The sequence below is a fragment of the Rhinichthys klamathensis genome, unplaced genomic scaffold, assembly GCF_029890125.1.
Source record: "Rhinichthys klamathensis goyatoka isolate OS25496 unplaced genomic scaffold, OSU_Roscu_1.1 h1tg000019l_1, whole genome shotgun sequence".
NCBI classification, from domain to species: domain Eukaryota; kingdom Metazoa; phylum Chordata; class Actinopteri; order Cypriniformes; family Leuciscidae; genus Rhinichthys; species Rhinichthys klamathensis.
The window spans coordinates 6,382,189-6,401,566 of NW_026606570.1; the positions used below are offsets into that span (position 1 = coordinate 6,382,189).

At 37.1% G+C, this 19,378-nt stretch overlaps 2 protein-coding genes across 2 annotated transcripts; one reads left to right on the top strand and one right to left on the bottom strand.

Moving 5' to 3' along the window:
* Positions 1-2,305: 2,305 nt before the first annotated feature.
* zgc:158260 (uncharacterized protein LOC571389 homolog) lies at positions 2,306-5,755 on the top strand. The gene is made up of 8 exons (XM_056237486.1): positions 2,306-2,495; positions 3,520-3,895; positions 4,386-4,543; positions 4,736-4,913; positions 4,993-5,172; positions 5,251-5,346; positions 5,467-5,544; positions 5,654-5,755. Exons 1-8 carry the CDS (start codon positions 2,452-2,454, stop codon positions 5,738-5,740), a joined length of 1,197 nt encoding a protein of 398 aa, XP_056093461.1. The 5' UTR covers positions 2,306-2,451; the 3' UTR covers positions 5,741-5,755.
* LOC130072920 (coiled-coil domain-containing protein 158-like) lies at positions 4,336-17,857 on the bottom strand. The gene is made up of 14 exons (XM_056238247.1): positions 17,827-17,857; positions 16,998-17,338; positions 16,627-16,795; positions 15,237-15,389; positions 14,152-14,264; positions 9,275-9,433; positions 9,066-9,158; positions 8,856-8,954; positions 8,633-8,766; positions 8,432-8,494; positions 8,158-8,216; positions 7,905-8,051; positions 7,633-7,724; positions 4,336-4,475 (listed from the first exon to the last, which is right to left on the bottom strand). The coding sequence occupies exons 1-13, from the start codon at positions 17,855-17,857 to the stop codon at positions 7,672-7,674; spliced, it is 1,614 nt and encodes a 537-aa protein (XP_056094222.1). The 3' UTR covers positions 4,336-4,475; positions 7,633-7,671.
* Between the last annotated feature and the right edge of the window lie 1,521 nt (positions 17,858-19,378).

Sequence of the window (19,378 nt, forward strand, 5' to 3'; positions counted from 1 at the left end):
TTACACAATTTTACTCATTTGACTTCGCAACGAGAAACTTTGGGGTCAAGGCTGTATTTATTTGTTCAGCAAAAAAACAGTAATATTTTGGAAATATTACTGCAATTTAAAATATCTGTTTCCTATTTTAATATAGGCATAATTTATTCCTGTGACGGCAAAGTTGAATTTTCAGCATCATTACTCCAGTCTTCAGTGTCACATGATCCTTCAGAAATCATTCCAATATGATGATTTGATTTGTTTTGGCAAATAATATTTATACCTTTTCCCACTATAAAGAAACGTTTGTGCAATGGAAAGGATTCTTCATGGATTGTGGTGTACATAATTATTTCGCTGTTTATTCCACATGAGATAATTTAAGGAATTAGTTAACAGTTGAAGGTGTGCATGATAAAACAGATGAATAAACCACGAAGTCAAAGGGATCTTGTTCAACTCCTTGCTGGCTGTATAGGAGGAGTCACCGGGCTACACCCTCAAAACACACGGATTCCTGAAGCAGTCACGCCACCACGTTAATTCTGAACAGTCTGTGAAGTTTGTTCTACTGTAAATGTGTGCAAAACAAATACGCTGCGTTTAAATTCACTTTGTTTACTCTTACAAATGTTTGAAAGAGCTCTCTGCAGGTAGCAAGACGAGCTTACATGCATGGAAATAGTTGGTCTTTCTCATTCATTTTGGTCGGGAAGAGAAAGGGAGTTTTAATGAACCTATTACATCCTTATCAGTTCCTGGAAGCTTGTTTTTCATATTGCTCATAAGGTTAAAGGAAATTTCAGCCAAAAATGAAAATTCTGTCATTATTTACTCACTGACGTTCCAAACCTGACTTACTTTGTTCTGGTGAATACAAGAGAAGATCCAAAACAACAAAATCAAAACGACACAAAATATCTTCTTTTGTATTCCACGAAAGTCAACGTATAATTTGTGAAATATTTTTACATTTAGAATTTACATGTTTGGGTTCCTCTCAAAGAAACCTCTCTGCATGAACAGTTCTTACAAGAACTATTTTTTTTTTTTTTAGTGTGGAGAACATTTTAATAATCTAAAGAACCCTTTTCCACTATAGGAACCTTTTATGCAATGGAAAGGTTTCATGGATGTTCTTCATTAAACTAGATGGGAATAAAGAAGGAGTGTAGGTGAAGTTTCACACGTGAGAAGATCCTGTGATGCACAAAGAACACAGTAGAAATAAAGACAAATGAAAATTCTGCTTAAGGGCTCTGGGTTTGAACCAGCTTTGAATCCGGTTATTCATTCGTAGAAATTATTCTCCACTCCCTGATCACTAACTCATTCCCATATTTCAAAGTATCAGCTGTCCCACTGCCAGAATTTAATGAGGATTTCTAACAGCAGTGTAGTACTGTACGTTTCTCTTGGATCCAATGTAAATTTTTTTTTTAAAAATCAACAAAAAACAAAACCTCCCAAAGCTGATTAGATGAGACCGTTTGAATTGGCTACTCCAAAAGGGCGTTCTCAGGAAGGTTAAAATCACCTAATCAGAGGACATTATTGTATTGTTTGGAATAGCCCAAACGTATTTTTTCCCCCTTTAAGAGTTAACTGTTCCATAAACAACATTGAACCTCCTGAAGAACAGGACATCTTCTGTGCATTATCTTCACAGTCATTAACCGTCTCATCGGATTAATTTGAACTCAGACCACTGTCATGTGGCCAGTTTGAACAGTTACTGTGAATTATTATTAACTTTTTGTCCGGCTCGACTGAACTGATGGATCATTGGTTTAATGATATCTGGGAGGTTGGAACAACAAAACAGAAAGTTCTGTTCCACATCCTGTGAGAGTAAATCATTCATGCAGGATGTAAGTCAAGCAAATCTCAAAGGCAAAACAATTTCCACTTATACTTCTCTTCCTGTTCTTTGCACGGGGCTTTGTTTTTAGGGATATGTTATGAAAGACTGATAATATTAATGATAACGAATAAATCAGTACATCTATAGGCTATAAACTCCCCAATGCTCCCATATAGGATGAGCATTCAAAAGTACATAAAAAAAACACAGTAAAAACAAGAAATTCAGTGAGAAATTAATAGATTGAAATAAAGCGACGGACGGGGGTGTTTTGTAGGCACAGACTCAGCAATTAAAATGTTTATTCTATTAATAAGCGTTTGGTCAAATAGAGCTCCTATCAGCTATAAATATTGCATCTGCAATATTATCACAAAGCTCCCTCTTGTGGTTTAAACACGCCCCTCATCATAAGTAGAGAAGAACTACAAATACCAGAGCGCCAGTCTGCTGTGCTGCCATAGCAACCAAACCAACGCACCTCACTCGAGTGTCCAAATTTTACATGGTGATAATTTAATAACGTTGTGTTTGTAAACTATAAGACACATTCGGTAGGAAACGAATCCTTTTAAATATAACATAGAAGCACCGAGACGAGTGAAATGTCTTTCAAAACTGGACAAGTGGAAAACATTAAGTTTCCCTGGTAAGTTGCACACTTTGCGACAGCATGCAATCATTAGCCTATATTTTTTTATTTAATTGCAAAATTAGTTATTACTACTGTGAATAAAATAAATAAATAAAAATACTAAAAATTAACTTTTTAAATGAAATACTAACTTATAACATGAAAAACTGGCAATGTATTAAGACATGTTCCAGCAGGTGTTCTTCTTTTTCCCCTTTTTAGACTATTTAAAACTTTTCTTCTGAATATTCTAGGGGTGTCACAGTATATCGTAAAACAATTTTTAACAATATCGTGGATAGTGACAGACAATCTGTATTGTGTATAGCTCACCCAAAATGAAAATTACTGTGAGAAAAAAGTGTCAGAGTGAGTGTCAGTACTACATTAAACTACTATTTATAATGTTGAATATAATGTATAATAATGAAGTGTTTATTGTTATTATTATAATGCCAAATGTTTTATGTTACCAGTAAAAAGCGGCCTACATTATTTGAAATATATGTACTAGTCAGTGACAGAGTGCAAGCATATTTGTCTAAAATAATTATATTTTCAGCTTCAGAATCATGAATATTTTTTATTCTGGTGTCACCATTGTCCTGTGCATTGGTCGAAGTCCAAGCCTATTCATTTCCACCTTAATATAACACAAAATTGAGCATTTAAATCAAAAGTGTACATTTTTTGTCAACCTTTTACTATATGGAGTATTACAATTATATCGTATCTTGAGTTAAGTATCGAATCGTGACATGAGGGTATCGTTACACCCCTAGAATATTCACTTTATAACTTAAAGTAAAGCTCTATGTAAGCTCATTGAGGAACAGCTCTTTATTTCCAACCTACTAGGTTCAGTCCTTTCTTGCCATTTTTCCATCAAGTTGCAATTAGTACCTAAGCTTGATGAGAAAGTATTCTGTATCCTTTTATAAATACATCCTCAAATTTCAATTTAAGATTTTTTTACAGAGCTCATCTGGTACTGCATAACAGAACAGGAATGACCACTTACTCTTGTCTTTGTCTTCAGGTTTAAGGAACGGCTAAAGACTAAATATCTCAGGGATCTTCGGCAAAAGCAACAGTTATCTGGGGCATTAGATAGTCGCAAATGGCGTTTTTTGTCCCCGGGCCTGGATGATTTTAGAGATGGTTACCCGACAGTCAATAAAGAGCTCTTTACCCAGTGTAAGAGTGGACCCACCCCTGCGGTCTTTGGGATGCCGAACCACCACGCTTGTTCAACGAAGTTCCCGCAGAAGAGACTGAGTAAAACTCAAGCGTGTTACTCAAAGCAGAATCCCCAGAGTCAAGCTCAGCAGGAGTTCATTGATGCTGTCGAGCACAAACTCAAACAACACCCACTGGCCCTGTATCCACATCTGGAGAGCGGTCTGACACCAGAGGTAATACCACTTTTAAAATGTTGTCGACATGACTGGACAACATGTAAATGGGCTACACTTCAATTCATGTTAAAGTTGCTGTTAGCTATTTTTTAATGCAACGAACATTTACCCTCATTTTAAACCACAAAAAAGAGTTAACACCGTATCAATGGGGTTTCTAATAAGCTTCTTCTGTTTTGTTAGCAAATGGGAACACAAAAAATTACATTTGTTATAGTCTCCCATTCACCAGGATAGATAATTACCCAACGATGATAACGACTTACAATTTAGAGAATCATGGAAATGCGAAAAGGGTCCACTGGAAGCTGTGGGAGTGTTTGGGAAACCTGTTTGAAAACAGTTTTGTGATTCCATTTGGTGCTGCTTGTGGCGCTGAAATATCTAACAGCAGCTTTAAATATGAAAGATGATGAAGCAAAAAATAATATATTGAGGAATCTTAATTGCAATGTATAATATACAATGCCTCCAACTTTTTCAACAGTTATTTGATCAGGTGTTGTCAGTCCTGGATCCCGATATGTGCGTGACGGAGGAATTGTCCATAACATCTCCAACAAAGAAAACGGAACGTCTAGAAGAAAACAGAGCACAATGTGAATTCTCAACTCCGGAGACAATAAAACCATCCATCAACATCAAGTGATTTTAATTTCCTCTTTTGTGCATGTTTCTGGTTTTGGTTCTGATCCCATTCCATTAGAATGGAACCGGTCACAATGTTAGGTTAAAAACAGTATTCCTATTTTAATGTCAAATTTCTTTCCCGGTGGGAGACATTATAGAAGTATGTTACACATATCATAATACCATACCCTTCTTAAATTTCCCAAGGCCTCAAAAGGAAAAATGTAAAGACGCCAGACCAAGAAATCCCTATAAATGGCAGAGACTCAAAGGAACTCTGGGTGTTAGAGACGATCAGATGGCGAGTGTTAAACACTTGCACTCCGTATCACAAGATGACAAGCAGATGATTACCAAGCTCTTCTGTGAATGGATTACTTCACTGGTAAGTAATATTTCATCATCTACACATTACGCAATAGATATTAAGCCTAAATGGCTTTTTTCTTTCAATGTTTTCTCAGGGTGGAGAGACCAGTGATCTGACAGAGTCAACCATCTTGGACCTGTTTAAGAGTGACTATGAGAAGAAACCCTCCATGACCTCACCTATTAACAAGACCGATCCTAATCAAACTATAGCAAAACTCCAGAGCTCTGTAGAGGAACATCATAAAGGCCAGCGTGTTAAGGAGTTGACTCAGGTTGGAGACATTGTTTTTGTTCTTAATACATCATTTTTGTGATTGGATTAACAAGTCTCTTCTATGTTTGTACAACAGGCCTATAAACCCAACAGACCCCAGGCTGCCAATGATCCTCAAGCCCTGGCAGAGATCACAGGGAGTCTGGACTTTGAGGAACAGCTGAGTGAGCAGGTGACTTTTATAGCATCTACTAGGTATAAAGAGCAAATAATGTGACAGCTGATGATGAGGCAAACCAGCCTGATCTCTATTTAGTTGCTGGAGTTCCATTTATATTTTCCTGTCATCTAGGATAAGGAGTTGAAGCAGATTCACGGCATTCAGGCATTCAGAGAGTTCATTATCAAAAAGGGAGTGAGAATGCCAAGGGTAATACAACTGAATAAATATTTTATGAGTTTAAATTCAAATAATATTTCATATACTTTGACAAATTAATTATTTAATAATCAAGTATTTTATTCATGTCCTTGTGTAGTTTCTCAGTGCTGTATTCTCGGAGGATGAACAGAAGAACAGGATCAGAGGCTCCACATCATCATCTACAGGGAGAGCTGTGCATTAAACTCTTTAAATAATATTCCCTTATGTTGTTTTATTGAACATTACTTCACACATTCATCTTTAAATAATATTCCCTTATGTTGTTTTATTGAACATGACTTCACACATTCATGCATCAGCTGCTAAATGCAGTTCTCCCAACTACATTTTTTTTCTAAGATTAAAGGAACATTTTACCCCCAAGCCAGATTTCTGTATACAGTAAATTCATGATAAAACAAATTAAACTGGGGCGTATTTGGCATGGCTCTCTCTTCCTCTAGTTTTCTTTATTCATTCATAAAACTTCCACTGAAAAACAAATACTGTGTTCTCAGCTTCCCGGTGGGACGAACAAGGGCTTTCTAAGAAATTTTTGGGTAAACATCACATCCATAAGTCTGCTCTTATGCATTCTGCCATGCTAAACAGTTGCTAAGGTAGAATTGGTAAGTAATATTTTGAAGGCTGGTCTAGCAAAGGGTCGATTGTTATTAGGTGTGTTCGACCTCATGCGGCGCTGCACAGACCAAAGCAGTGCATGGCGGTTAGAAACGTCTAAGACCGAGAGAGCAGTCATCTGGCTCAGTCGGCTTAGTTTCTCAAGAGTGGCTGTATGAGCTCTGATGACAACACAGCTATTTCACAATAGGCTAGATTCACTGATAACAACAATGACGTGCGCTTCGTGTTTATTCTGACACCTTCAGTTCCACTAATGCTAACAAATCTTGTTTTTATAACAGTAAAAATGTAATCTTAAAGTTATTTTGTGTCATGTTAATTAAAAATGAAAGTGATTTAAATAATACAGACCTCACTTTATTGGTATTTTAATAATATAGGCTTATCTTGAACTTTTTTTTTTTTTTTTTTATACAGGTGCTGTATTAAAGGGTTAGTTCACCCAAAAATGTAAATTCTGTCATTAATTACTCACCCTCGTGTCGTTCCAAACGATAAGACTTTCGTTCATCTTCGAACACAAATGAAGGTCTTTTTGATGAAATCTGAGAGCTTTCTGACCCTACATTGACAGCTGCGCAACTGACACTTTGACGCTTCAAAAAGTTCATAAAGTGATCGTAAAACTAATCGATTGAGCGGTTTAGTCCAAGTTTTCTGAAGAGACTAATATGATGAACAGATTTAATTTAGGCTTTTATTCACATATAAACATTCATCAACTCACATCAGATGTGGTAAACGGAAGCTAAAGCATGTTCGCTTGACGTGCAAGAACCAATGATGTTCATTCTCGTGTTTCGCAGCAAGTTTGAACTTCTGCAAGAACCAATCATGTTCATACTCGCGGTCAAGCAGGTTTATGTTCGCTAATCAATGTTTATATGTGAATAAAAGCCTAAATTCAATCTGTTCATCATATAAAGCGACCGAGTCTCTTCAGAAAACTTGGACTAAACCTCTCAATTCATATGGATTAGTTTTACGATCACTTTATTAAGTTTTTGAAGCGTCAAAGTGTCAATTACGTTGTTGTCAATGGAGGGACAGAAAGCTCTCAGATTTCATCAAAAATATCTTCATTTGTGTTCCAAAGATGAATGAAATGACATTAGGGCGAGTAATTAATGACAGAATTTTCATTTTTGGGAGAACTATCCCTTTAAGCAGCACATAACCTACCAAATGAAAAGTGTTTCCGTTTGCTACATTTAAAAGTCAAACATCTGTTTATCTGACAAATATTACATCTAATCCACTTTATTTGTGATAAAGCAAACACAGTGTAAGCATCACTTTGGGAAGCTGAAAGTATCTGACTAGTTGAGTTTTCAACTTCTCTCCCAACTTTAAGCAGCAAATCTCACTGATCAGTAAGGCCAGCCACAGTCAAAGTCAAGCACACCTCTTGAGATTATAAAACAAAAATAGTGTCATTCTGACCATCACACTTCAGTTGAAGATCCTTCAGTAAGGTCTACGGTCTGTTCAGATCTTTTTCCGCGATCCCTGTCCTTTGAGCTCATCTTGATTGTTGGCAGCTGATAAAAGACCAATAAACTTTGGTTTAAGCTTTATAACCAAATAATCACTCACTGTGATTTACAACATACAGTAAAATAATTAAATCATTGGTATTGTTAAATAAATCCTGCATCGGGTAACACTTATCTGTTTAACTTTCATAAACCGGCTCTAATTGTGTTTGATGTGTAGCTTACATATCTGATTAGCGCTGGAAGGGGGCCAATAGTTTCTGTCAGCGGGAAGATCAGAAGTGAGGAGAAGGTGCACAGGAGACCTGCATCCTGCCGCACGAGTAGAGCGGGAATAGCACATCTGGCCCGCTCTAGAGCGTACTGCATTGTCTGTCAAACAAGAGACATTTGATTATATTTATGTATTTTTCCAAATTAGCAAAGATCATTAATCAGTTTTTCCATCATTGATTAAAGTAGTGGCACAAAGACTCACTGTCAGATGATAAAGGGCTGTTGCACTCCTGCTTATAAGGTTTAGCAGTTCTGAGCTCACTGCAAAGCACACATGCAACACAAGCAGCACATGCATTAAATGTGTCTCAGAGAGAGGGGAGAACAAGTATAAACCACTGCAGAGAAGCACTTAAATGTTACGAAACATCTTAACTGAGGAAAAAGCACTTTATTGGGCATCAAGCATCTGTGCATGTGTGGTTAGAAGGCATGAAACTACTTGTAGTTAACATGTGTGTGTACTTTCCTCATACCTGTAACTCGTTATTCTCCCAAATGGCCCTGTGGTACATCCAGCATCTTTAGTTTCTGTTGGTCTGCAATGAAAATGATCAATAAGATTTGAGTGATTCACAAAACTCTACTTGTACTCTACTCAACTCCTCCATTCCCTGATGATGTGGTCTTCCCTTAGGTGTTTTCCTCTATAATGGCCTTTTATGAATGAGACTCACTGTCTAGATGTGTGGTCTTCTTCGGGTATCCTCCTGAAGCTCGTACTAGTGTGTGGTCCTTGCTCTTCAACAATCCCGCCACGCAGCTCTCTTACAGCTCTCTTCAGCTCCACAATGGGGTCACACACTCTCACCTGGAAAGATTCCAAATGGAAATCCGTTCCAGCACATCTGTCAGTTCAGATATTTGAGTGTGTGTGTAGTTAGCAAGGCTTTTTCATACCTCCATTAGGCCATTAACGTTCTGCTGAGCGAGGGGAAGATGGGTACGACTGCTGACTGGAGATCTGGGAACGTTACGCCAGTTCTGGCTTTGCAATTCCTGACCAAAAACATAAGCATGGAAATTAGCATAACAGCAAAAGAATAGTAACGTTTGACCAGAAGATGAAATCAAATAATTACTACTACAGTAAATTTGTCTATGTTTTACCTTTAAATCTAAAGCATGATGCAGTTTCAGCCTCATAAGCTCCTGTTCCTGCTTCTGAATAAAGTCTTGACATTCAGCCAAACTGTCAGACATCTGTAGAATATACATTATGTTTCAATTGTTTACAATGTCAGTCATCTGCTCTATTATCTGACAGAATACTGTTGTATTTGGAATAAGCCTGTTTAACAAGAAGACTGTCAAGACACCTTGAATAAAGCTGCTTCCTGTCTCTCTGCTTTGCCTTTGAGTTCTCGCTCTTGTGAGCACAGCGTCTCCACTTCTGACTCCAGTCTTCTCCTGCTCTCCCTCTCTGACACTAGCTCTTGTGTCTGTCTCTTAACCAGCAATGCCTGACGATGCTTCTCCTATGACACACAAACACACATTTATATGTACATGTGCACAAAAGGAAAACACACATAAACAGAAAAAAGTTGCTCTTTGGACGATGCAACAATACTTTAATATTTAATATTTGTTCTTGCATTCAAGAAAAGTGCTGCAATAGTCATCTACTAAAGCCCATAAGGGTTTGTGGTGGATTTTAATAGATAAGATTAATAATGTTACTACCATAAACAAATCAAGATTTTAGATTAAAAATGTATCACACTTCTCGTTTTTATGTCTGATGGTGACTAACTTTCCATTCTAGATCTAACAATAAACCCAAATTAATCTTACTTCCTTTTATTTAGGATGTAGCCATCAGACAAACTTTCAATATGATCTGACTTTCTAAACAAACTTTTGACTCAATGTAACCTTGGTCAGTGGAACTTTGAAAATGGACTAAACGTTCTGTTCTTTAACTGTATTGTGAAATGATTGATTGAAATATTAACCCCTTACAATGTTTTTTTGATGATACATGATATTTTTGCTGATGTCACATGATATTTTTGCTGATGTCACATGATATTTTTGCTGATGTCACTAATAAAGGGTAATGAAAGGGGGTTGGGGGTGGCTTGCTTTAAAAAATGTAACCAATCATATTGATATAGCGTGACATGTTAGTCATGATGATTCTATTTTGATGTGTCTGGCTTTCTCCTATAAAGCTTGTTGTATTCCTCTTTTGGTTGAGATTCTCTGAGAACTGCTCGAGAACTCCTGGCCGTAATAAAGAGCATTTAAAGGACAATTACTCAAGTCTGTCTGTCATTTAAGCTGCACAGCAAGAAAACAAGTAAGTTAGAATTATCGTCTGGAGACACGCGCTAACGTATACGTTATACTAGTATAGTTAGTTTTAGGGAAACAAATCTAAAATAGTTAGGTTTGAGGAAAAAATCTATAACAGGTTTTTTGCAAGGTTTATGGCTGGAAAACATCAGTCTTACACTGTAGTTACACAATTTTAACTTATTTCACAATACTGTGCAATCTGCGATTCTAAGTAGCGTAACTAGTAGTAGCTAACTCCCAATGAGGAGTGAAACAATTTCCTAAATGCAACAAAGAACATTCTAATATTTCCAACTTAGTTTCAGCCATATAATCATGCAATTCAACAAATTGAAGTTTTACAAACACCTTGGAGAATCTGCAAGAGTTAATAGTAAAAAAGAGGGAATAAAAACAAGTTACATCCCATTCAAAAAGCTTATATCCCCAGCTCTTAATGTATCATGTTTCCTTCTTGAACACCATTGAATGTTTGCAGCTTTTGCAATATTTGTGTACGAGTTCCTCAGTTATCCTCAGTGTGAAAAGATGGATTTCAAAATCATAGTCACAGCTGAAAAATGGTTCAAAGATGCAGAAGATGTTGGAAAACCAAAGAATGTGCAAGACCTTGAGGATTTGTTTTGTTTAAAAACAGTTTACAGTTAAACTCAGGATAATTAAGGAACTCATGAACAACTATCACAAGACATAAAAACAGTCTTGAATCATCCAGGTATTAAGAATTAAACTTATGAACTGGTTTATTTGTGTCAATTCAGTGTCTTAGGGACTATTTGTAAACATCTGTTATGTGATACAGCTTAGGTCAGCAGCACTACATACAAAAATTAAAATAAATTGTATAATCCCTCTTATTATTATTTTTTACAAATTATTAACATTTGTGCTGATTCTGCAAAGTGTATGTAAGCTTATGACTACACCTGTAGAACAAATACAAAAAATACAAAATTCCATTTCATTTCAATCAAGCAGAGTAAGTTAGACCTACATTCAGGCCATGTTTCACACTGTCTTTCTGATAATCCTCTCCTATAAATATTTCATGCATTTTAGTGGTGGGAAAGGGGTATCCCTGACAGTGCTTTGTGAAAACAGAAAAGTGCTCAACAGTCAATAAAAATGATTTCCCCTGGTCTCAAACTAAAGGAGATACTTTTGAAACAAGATAAATAATAAAGTACCATTTTTAGAATTCAGACACCATGAGGTTGAAAGCCCCACTTAATTTACTGTGTTTGCGACAAATCTGAGGCCATACCTTCCCTCCAATTGTTGTTAATTATTTGGAAAATACATAAATATACACTTTTTTTTTTGGTCTGAAAAAAATTTCACATCAAGAATTATGATAACAGTATTACCTATATACACTCACCTAAAGGATTATTAGGAACACCATACTAATACTGTGTTTGACCCCCTTTCAGAACTGCCTTAACTCTACGTGGCATTGATTCAACAAGGTGCTGAAAGCATTCTTTAGAAATGTTGGCCCATATTGATAGGATAGCATCTTGCAGTTGATGGAGATTTGTGGGATGCACATCCAGGGCACGAAGCTCCCGTTCCACCACATCCCAAAGATGCTCTATTGGGTTGAGATCTGGTGACTGTGGGGGCCATTTTAGTACAGTGAACTTATTGTCATGTTCAAGAAACCAATTTGAAATGATTCGAGCTTTGTGACATGGTGCATTATCCTGCTGGAAGTAGCCATCAGAGGATGGGTACATGGGGGCCATAAAGGGAAGGACATGGTCAGAAACAATGCTCAGGTAGGCCGTGGCATTTAAACGATGCCCAATTGGCACTAAGGAGCCTAAAGTGTGCCAAGAAAACATCCCCCACACCATTACACCACCACCACCAGCCTGCACAGTGGTAACAAGGCATGATGGATCCATGTTCTCATTCTGTTTACGCCAAATTCTGACTCTAACATCTGAATGTCTCAACAGAAATCGAGACTCATCAGACCAGGCAACATTCAGTCTTCAACTGTCCAATTTTGGTGAGCTCTTGCAAATTGTAGTCTCTTTTTCCTATTTGTATTGGAGATGAGTGGTACCCGGTGGGGTCTTCTGCTGTTGTAGCCCATCCGCCTCAAGCTTGTGCGTGTTGTGGCTTCACAAATGCTTTGCTGCATACCTCGGTTGTAACGAGTGGTTATTTCAGTCAAAGTTGCTCTTCTATCAGCTTGAATCAGTCGGCCCATTCTCCTCTGACCTCTAGCATAAACAAGGCATTTTTCACCCACAGGACTGCCGCATACTGGATGTTTTTCCCTTTTCACACCATTCTTTGTAAACCCTAGAAATGGTTGTGCGTGAAAATCCCAGTAACTGAGCAGATTGTGAAATACTCAGACCGGCCCGTCTGGCACCAACAACCATGCCACGCTCAAAATTGCTTAAATCACCTTTCTTTCCCATTCTGACATTCAGTTTGGAGTTCAGGAGATTGTCTTGACCAGGACCACACCCCTAAATGCATTGAAGCAACTGCCATGTGATTGGTTGATTAGATAAATTCCTAATAATCCTTTAGGTGAGTGTACTTACTTAGATCATAGGTCTTAAACCCTGCTCCTGGAGGCCCACTGTCCCGCAACGTTTCTCACCAACCCTAATAAAACACACCTGAATCAGATAAAGCTCTTCAGGATCGCTTGAAAATCACAAGCTGAAGCAGGTTGGTTATAAACTTTGCAGGGAAGTGGGACTTCAGGAGCAGGGCTGAAAACCTCTCACTTAGATATACAGTGCTGTGAAAAATGTTTTGCCCCCTTCCGGATTATTTTTTTTTTGCATATTTAATCACACTTAAATGATTCAGATCATCAAATAAATTTTAATATTACACAAAGATAACCCAAGTGAATACAAAATGCAGTTTCTAAGTGATGATTTCATTTATTAAAGGAAAAAAGCTTGCCAAACCTGCCTGGCCCTATGTGAAAAAGTAATTCCCCCCTAAACCTAACAACTGGTTGTGCCACCCTTGGCGGCGGCAACAACTGCAATCAAGCGTTTGCGATAACTGGCAATGAGTCTTTCACATCGCTGTGGAGGAATTTTGGCCCACTATTCTTTGCAAAATTGTTTTAATTCAGCCACATTGGAGGGTTTTCGAGTATGAACGGCCTGTTTAAGGTCATGCCACAGCATCTCAATTGGAATTAAGTCCGGACTTTGACTAGGCCACCCAAAACCTTAATTTTGTAGCCATTCAGAGGTGGACTTTGCTTGTGTGTTTCGGATCATTGTCCTGCTGCATAACCCAAGTGCGCTTGAGGTCACGAACTGATGGCCAGACATTCTCCTTCAGGATTTTCTGGTACAGTGAAAAATTCATGGTTCCATCAATAATGGCAAGTCGCCCAGGTCCTGAAGCAGCAAAGCAGCCCCATACCATCACACTACCACCACCATGTTTGACTGTTGGTATGATGTTCTTTTTATGAAATGCTGTGTTAGTTTTATGCCAGATGTAACGGGACACACACCTTCCAAAAAGTTCAACTTTTGTCTCATCAGTCCACAGAATATTAGTGTAAGAATAATTACTTTTTCACATAGGGCCAGGCAGGTTTGGACAGCTTTTTTCCCTTAATAAATGAAATCATCATTTCAAAACTCCATTTTATATTTACTTGGGTTATCTTTGTGTAATATTAAAATATGTTTGATGATCTGAATTATTTAAGTGTGAATAATATGCAAAAAAGAGAGAAAAAATCAGGAAGGGGGCAAACAATTTCTCACAGCACTGTACTTAGTTACCAACAGTTTGGGCCTGGACACCTTCTATTTTTACATATACACACTAATTAGTAACAGGTAGTTGCTGTGAGAAACCGAAAGTTCTCGTTAGTGATGCATTTCACCATCTTGAGCTTCTCAATGGTCTCTTCCAGCAGCTGAATTCGGCTTTGCAGAAAATCAATCTGCTCTCTTTTAGTAGTGATCTGTTTCTGCATCCCAAGAGCAACCCTGAGACCTGAAATACATATAAAACACATTCCAATCAGTTCAACCACAGTAAATACCAAGAATACAACTCTGAAAAATAATTCACTGTCCTGTCTGAAAGAGGAATATTATGTACAATGCATTATTGAGGTATCGCCCTATTTGTGGATTGTTTCTCAGGTTGTTATGTCAGCTGCATCACGTTCACAAGAGAATAACTTGGACTATATTGTTAATGTATTGTCTGCATTTCAAAAGACGCTTTGTCCAGTGAACCAATGAACAGAAACTTACGTCATATGAGACCATTTTACCATTCTGTCTCTCTCACAATTGAATGGGACAAAATGAAACAATGGAGGGTTACAGAGGTCAGACCTAAGAAATCATAGCTACATTATGTAACAGCCCCCACAACCACTGCACACAGCGAGAACAAAAATGTTCTTTAACAATGTCTCAATACACGGACGTCAAACAGCTGAAAACATTGTATAAATGTTAAAATGCATACTTTGTGCGGATTAAGTGATGGAAAAGTACATAGTGGAATAACAGCAGGAGTGCATGGAGCAGATCTATAATCTCAGTATGCCGTCTTCCTGCCATTATCCAAAATGCAAAACAACAAAACCATGGCCACACACTGGCTCTCTGTAAAGAATGTAAATGAATCCAGTAATGCAGGGTGTGGTCTTCCGCCTTTTATTTTATATACACTTGACCTTGGTCTGGTTTTTCCTGAGGTAACACTGTGAAAACATCCTCACTTTAAATATCAGCAGTGCTATGAATTGGTACGGATGCTTATATTTGTATTTGAGTGTATTAGGATTTTTTTCTCAAAGCTTTGATCTCTGAATAACTCAGGGGCCAGTCCTGTGAGGTTACTGAGGGCGAATTGTGGATCATTGTTCTTTTTAAATGCCTTCCTACCTGTAGCTGTACAAATTATTTATAAAAAAAAAAAAAAAAAAAAAATTTTTGTGTGTGTATGTACCATGACCATCAACTCCCTCCAGGGTTCTCAACCAACTGTTTGCCTGAGTCAGTTCTGCCCGCACGGTCTTCAGCTGAGTCCTGAGGTTAAGGCTCTGTTGTTCCAGCTCACAGGTCTTATTGCTAAATAGCTCTTTAAAAGCTTCCTGCCCCTCTGATTAATAGGGAATAAAAGTCAAAAATGTCAAGGTGATACAACTGTGATATCAGAATGAAGACAAAAATCTCATTAAAAGAAAGAAATGCTTCAAATGAAATGTTAAAGGACATGGCCATAATCTTTTATTCATATTTCTAAGAAAATATTCACTATCATTCATAAGTTTCTTTCTTTTTTCTTAGACTAATCTGTCGGTCTGTAAAAAAACAAATTTAAAAGATTATCCATCAACAGAGAACATCCTTAATGTTTTGAAAAGTTTCTTAAGATCACCTGGCTACATTTATTTCACTATTAAATACAATAAAACAGTAATTCTGTGAAATATTATTACAATTTTAAATGAATATTTTCTAATTTAATATTTTTTTTAAATATAATTTATCCCTTTGATGCCAAAGCTGAATTTTCAGCATCTTTACTCCAGTCTTCAGTGCTACAGAAATCATTATAATATGCTGATTTGATGCTTAAGAAAGATTTCTTATTGTTATTATAAATGTTGAAAACAGTTCTGTTGCCTAATATTTTGTGGAAAAAGAGTTATATTTTTTTTTTGATGAAAAGAAAGTTCCAAAGAACAGCATTATCCTTGCTGAATAAAAGTATTATCATTATTATTTTTAAATCATACCTACCCAAACTTTTAAACAGTAGTATATAAAAAAAAAAACTGTTTTACTGAACAATAATATCTGAAAACCTGTTGACTGGCAAATTATGTATTCCAAACAGACAGAAACATAAACCAAGAAATTACATCATACAGAGGTCAATATCTCTTAAAATACCAGATAATTTGAGCTTTTTTAATAAGGCAATGTTCAGGTTTTAAAATGTACTTCCCAAAAACATTTATGAATATTTAAAAATATTTTATGCTACTTGTAAACAAAATGCTTTACCTCTGAAAATATATTTAAAAACTTGGAAATAATAATTGAGATGCATGTACACTCATGTATTCAAGGTGTAATTATGTTCATAATTTAGATTTGATTGTTACACATGACAATTATAGAGTTATTAAATTTAGACTTTTCTTTTTCGTGAATAATATGAATCCTACTATATGTCATTGACCCAGATGTCACTTGGTTTGAATTTTTGCTTCTGCCAAAACATGCAATAAAAAATACAATACAATAAAAGCAAGGGACAATGTACGTTGAACAGTGTTTATCATCAGTCTGCAGTTTGTGATAGCATTCAGATGAATCCGTGTCTGTACCTTTCAGCTGGGTAAGCTGCATACGCCGCACTTCCAGCTCAGCGGTCATCTGCTGTTTCTCGAAAGTAAGCTGATCAACACTGCAGGTCTTTTCTGAGAGCGCAGCCTGCTGACAGGCCTTCTCTCCGGCCATTGTGCTGAGTCTGAGCTCTGCCTGTCTCAATGCGGCCTGTTAAAACCAAGGGCTAATTAAATAATTTGTCAAACATATCTTCCTGTTCTAGCCATTCATGATCAATAATGCCCATGAATGGGGTAATTTAATCTATAACCGGTTTATTCTCTGAACAAAAAAAACCTAATAGCGAAGGCATCCTAAATTGTGTATTAGTTGAATTCAACTACTAAAAAGATTCTCCAAATTTCCCCACCTTCAGTTGTTGGTTCTCTCCTCTGAGCTGCTCGATCTGGTTAGTTAAATATTGTTGCATGTCCACAGTGCAGCTGTGCTCTGAGATAAACTGCATGGCATTGTCCAGTTCTGCACTCATCATCCGGTCATCTGCCTCTGTCCTCATGACCTTCAGCAGACCCTGAACCTCTTCCAGCGGGACATGGACCTGCTGCGGATACCACTGCTTCAACAACACGGGCAGATGCCTTCTCTCCAACTGAATCACATATAACAACACATAAGCCTCAAAACTGCCTGCATTCTCTGAAGAACATATGGTTCTCAACCGGTGGGTCGCAGCAGGCCTGTTTTGAAAGGCTTTCAGACATCAGGAAAAAGACTATTTAAGTTTTAAAAGGGAGGAGAAACACTTCCCACATCTTTTGTCAAAGGCTGTGTGTCCTATCAGACTCTATGGTATTTCTGTGCAAATTCATGTTTATGTTAATTTCGCGGTATAATTAACAAATTTGTTTTATTTTAAGGAGCTTTTTGTCAACTTTGGTACTGTGTTTGGTTGGCACAGTGCTGTAAACAGTATGAGTATAGATGATGTCGCCTTGTGTCAGCAGTCTTTTGTCAAGGTTGTTGCTTAAAAATATAGACAAAGAAGATGTAGAGTAAACGGAACTGTGAGTCCTCTTTGCATGATTTTGAACTCAATGCATGTGGTACATCCTGTAATATAAGATGCAATTGCAGTTATTCCTGTTGGAGTCTGAGGCTGGTACAGGCTGTGCCGACCTGCAGTCGATCTGCCTCTCTCTTGGCTTGCTAGAGCTACTTTCTAATCAATTCGGTCTCACTGTGCAGACTTGGCAGCTCGACCAGACTCATGCTGTTCTGTCTCTGCCAACAGCTCAGAAGTGTCATAAACAGTTTGAAAATGCAATTTTTAAAAATGAGTTAGTTAAAATGATCTTAAATGTCCAGCAGGTACTTTTCTGTTGAAAGAGAGAGAGAGAGAGAGAGAGAGAGAGAGAGAGAGAGAGAGAGAAATGCTATTGTATTCTAAAATATGATTTTTTGAATGTTTTTGAAAGAGGTCTCATGCTCCCTAAGGCTGCATTTATTTTATCATAACTACAGTAATATTCAGAAATTTATAACAACTGATTTGGATCTTTATTTTAATATTTAAAATTGTCATTCATTCCTGTGATGGCAAAGCTGAATTTTCAGCATCATTACTCCAGTCTTCAGTGTCACATGATCCTTCAGAAATCGTTCTAATATGCTGATTTGCTGCTCAAGAACATTTCTTATTATTACCAATGTTGTAAACAGTAAAAAATTTTGTGGAAACCGCATGGTACTTTTTTTCAGGATTTTTTTTTCATGAATAGAAAGTTCAAAGAACAGAATTTATTTGAAATTGAAACCTTTTGTAATATTATAATGGTCTTTACTGTCACTTTTGATCAATTAAATGCATACTTGCTGATAGTTTAATTATTATTTTTTTTTTTTTAAATCCTTACTTACCCCAAATATTTACACAGTAATGTACACTTTTCAACAGGCGATTTCTACAAAGGCATTTTTCAATGAAAACTTTTGCTTTGGTGTGACTAAATACCTCTGATCAAGACCACTGAATTGCACCTTTAGCTGTTGATGAGACATTTCTTAAAGCTGAAAGTGTGTCATTTTTGGCCTTATAGTGTTGCAAAAATAAACATTGCCTGTGTTTGTGATAAAAGTATGTGATAAAAGTAGCATGTCCGAAATCACAGTACTCAGAGATTAGGCAAAAAGTACTTGGATGACCTACTTCTTCTGGCTAGATTCTAAAGTGTGCTTACGATGGACACTTTACTATCCCATGAGGCCACGGGAGAGGATTTGTTAACGGCAGTGACATGACACAACTGGTAGGTCACGTGATAAGGGCAACATAGGGAATGTAGTACATCCAGATTATATTAATACTACACACATTCATACTATATAGAACATAGATTTTTAGCTGTCGGAAGTAATTACTTATTCAAAATAAGTACCTATTTAAGAGAGTATGCGATTTCAGAAGCAGCTACTGTTTCCAAACAAGTTTCCTAAACACTCCCCAGCTGCTATTGGTCAGGAAAACAGATAGCCCCGCCCAAATCTTACGCCATTGGTTAAACCAATGCTGTGGCATTTGGGCTAGTCTGGATGCACAAACAAACAGGTCAATGATTTGATAGTGCCACAAATACACAGCATTTACAAACTTCAGGTCAGTATGTATCTGACAGTTGTTTTTAAAAAACTGCAAACTAAAAACAAACATCTTGAGCTGCCTACACTACTGTTTATTACTAAAAGTTGGCCAAGTTGTGTATGTAATTGGGCTGAGAGGTCTCTTCCTCTCAC